The 2,907-nt window shown below is 48.0% G+C and overlaps 1 protein-coding gene across 1 annotated transcript in view; it reads left to right on the top strand.

Annotated features, from left to right (window-relative positions):
- The first annotated feature begins 1,235 nt into the window (after window positions 1-1,235).
- NAF1 (nuclear assembly factor 1 ribonucleoprotein) overlaps window positions 1,236-2,907 on the top strand; it is a 24,683-nt gene continuing 23,011 nt past the window's right edge. Inside the window, exons 1-3 of the mRNA XM_009893774.1 lie at window positions 1,236-1,314; window positions 1,421-1,530; window positions 2,655-2,851. Of these exons, the coding sequence (XP_009892076.1) occupies window positions 1,236-1,314; window positions 1,421-1,530; window positions 2,655-2,851 (386 nt within the window). The remainder of the gene's footprint in view (window positions 1,315-1,420; window positions 1,531-2,654; window positions 2,852-2,907) is intronic.

The raw sequence follows: 2,907 nt of genomic DNA, 5'->3' as shown, positions 1-2,907 counted from the left end.
GAGAAAGACATCTTTTGCCTGTCAGATGCTCCCTTCAGCCTGTGTGGGGTACTTGTGAAGCACTGGTCATGGTTTTTTCCAACATACCCTGGACATTCTGGAGAAGAAGGAAAAGTTTCAGGGGCCCTTTGGGCATGCAGTTCTCTCAGAGCAGGAGGGGAAGTTCATTATATGGAAAACATATTAATCTCTCCTCTGCTCTCACCAGATCACAGAATCACGTAATTTTCAGAGTTGGAAGGGACCTCTAGAGATCATCTAGTCCAACTCCCCTGCTAAAGCAGGATTGCCCAGAGCACATTACTCAGGACTGCATCCAGGCGGGTCTCGAAAATCTCCAGAGAAGGGGACTCTACAACCTCCCTGGGCCACCTATGCCAGTGCTCTGTCACCCTAACTGTAAAGAAGTTTTTCCGTGTGTTGGAACAGAACTCCCTATGTTCCATCTTGTGCCCATTGCCCCTCGTCCTGTCACTGGGAACCACTGAAAAGAGTCTGGCTCCATCCTCCTTCAACCCACCCTTGAGATACTTGCATGCCATAATAAGGTCTCCCCTCAGCCTTCTCTTCTCCAGGCTAAAGAGTCCCAGCTCTCTCAGCCTTTCCTCACAAGGGAGATGCTCCAATCCCTCAATCGTCTTGGTTGCCCTACGCTGGACTCTCTCCAGCAGTTCCCTGTCTCTCTTGAACTGGGGAGCCCAGAACTGGACACAGTATTCCAGTTGTGGCCTTACCAGTGCAGAGTAGAGGGGGAGATATTCCAGTCCCAGTCCTCTTTGGCACTCTCAGCATTATTGCACATTAAATCTTTCATGTATTTATTTATGGGGTTCCTCCTCAGACCTGTATTGCACTCTGCTGCGGGGGGGGATGAAGACAGTGTTAGGTATTCATTTGGCAGGCAGCCCGACAGACAGCGTGATGGAACTCTGTGGTAGTCAGGAGCACACAGTTTTGGCAGAGGAGCACTGTGGGCAGATTGCAGTTTGGAGCCTGGGTTGAAGGGGCTCATCTCTAGGTCTGAAGTCACGGTGACCTCCTGATGATGCTCGCCTTTGAAACATCCTTTGGGTTTTCCCATTGTAAAAGACGACTTGTAAACTACCCGAAACGAAGATTGAGAGAAGCAGCCTGAGGAGAGGTAAGGAGAGGGGGCAGGCCTTCTGAGCCTCCCTGAGGAGCATCTCAAACCCTCGCAAGTACCTTGAAATATAGCTATAATCGCAAGGTGGATAATGCGGAGTCAGGATAATGTAGGCCTCGTGCTCAGAGAACTGATAAGGCTAACACTTGCTTATCGCTTGTGTGACTCAGGCAAGAAAACTCATCTGAGTAACACAGGGTGCATCTGGGGGGGACAGTCTTGTGAAGACAGGACTTTCTCCTCAACTTGTGAAGCTTGTTAGTTCTCTGTTTTCAGGGCCATCATGTCCAATGTATGACCTTTGCCCCATTATCTGCAAAATGCATATTAAAGTTGCTATAAACAAGAGACCCCCGTTGGCTGGACCAATGCTTGAACCAGGACTGGTGAGCTCTTTATCACTCTCTCTCTCTCTCTCTCCCGCTCCCTCTGTTTCTCTTCCCCCTTAGAATTGTGAAGTAATGCAAGGTGTACCTTACAGCTTGCCATAATTTATTTTACCACTTGCCATAATTTGTTATATACCTAACCAATTATCGTGGACCTAGTTAAAACATGTATTAATCACTGTGGGAATGTAATAAATGTTTTTGTATGGACCTTGATTTTCCCCCCCGCCCCCCCCCCTCTTTTCTGAGTGGGGTGCGACACCCGTGGATAAGTTGTGTTCAGCAGAAGGCACCTGTCTTGTCTCCTGAGTTATTGCCATGGGGAGAAGCGTCAAGTCCCCAAACACAGAGAGGCTGGCGGAGGGCAGGGGGAATGTCTCCCTTCTCTCCTACAGGAGAGGACACCACGTATGGCCCAATCCCTGGGTGCCAGTGTTACCTGTAAAAGAGGTCTAAGTCCCGATTCTCCCGAAACACGGAGACTATGTTTAGAGAGGAGACATTGCTTTATTCTGGCCAGGGTGCACAGTGGAATGTTTCCACAAATCATGCTGGTTTTCTCCTCATAGTTATACATGAGAGTTACAAGGTAGCACACTCCCAGTTACAATGATTGGTTAGTAATTAACATATGATTGCAATATTTCTTATGTCATTCTCCTCAGTTACTGTGCTTGTGCAAGGAAAGGGTCTCCACCTGGGCAAGGGTCTTCTTGGCCTACAGGCATGATTTTTAGTATTACAATGAAGGTAGTTCAGCTTGGGATACCCAGAATTTTCACTTTTCTGCCAAGTTGGCTAGGCCTTTCAAAACATGGTAGATCAGTGGCATCCTCAAGGTTCATATGCTCGTCTGCTCCAGGATGTTTTACTTCAAAGAAAGACAATACTTGCTTTCCTTGATTAGGTGTTCTTTCTGATATGACCCAAGGATAGAATCCTCGTTATCCATGTAAACGCCTCAGAAAGTTCATCTACTAATTAGCCCAGATACTTGTGAAGAAATATTCCCAAGGCCAACCACCTAGCCAAGTCCATAACAAAATGGTTAACATGCCTAACTAACTTTGATGCTAACAACTTTAATGCTAATGAAAATGGCTAAAATTCTTAACTGCAAGACACCACCAGGAGAAAGGACCACGACACCCGTGGGCTGCCCCGTACAGCATGGGACAGGCCTCCAGAGGCCCTCAGGCCCCAAAGCAGTGGGTGTTTTCATGGAACCTGGCACACACGTGGACGTTTACGTAGTGGAGAGCGGTTTGGTGACGTTAAGGACGCGGTTAGGTTTTGCACAGATAGGTACTACTGTCGGGTAACAGCCCACGCCTGAGGTACCACCACAGTATCAGTCACACTGCGGCGACAGCC

This window comes from Charadrius vociferus, unplaced genomic scaffold (assembly GCF_000708025.1).
Source record: "Charadrius vociferus isolate BGI_N301 unplaced genomic scaffold, ASM70802v2 scaffold59, whole genome shotgun sequence".
In the NCBI taxonomy this organism is placed as follows: Eukaryota; Metazoa; Chordata; class Aves; order Charadriiformes; family Charadriidae; genus Charadrius; species Charadrius vociferus.
The sequence above is the reverse complement of the archived record's forward strand: the minus strand, read 5'-3'. Positions and strand labels throughout refer to the sequence as shown.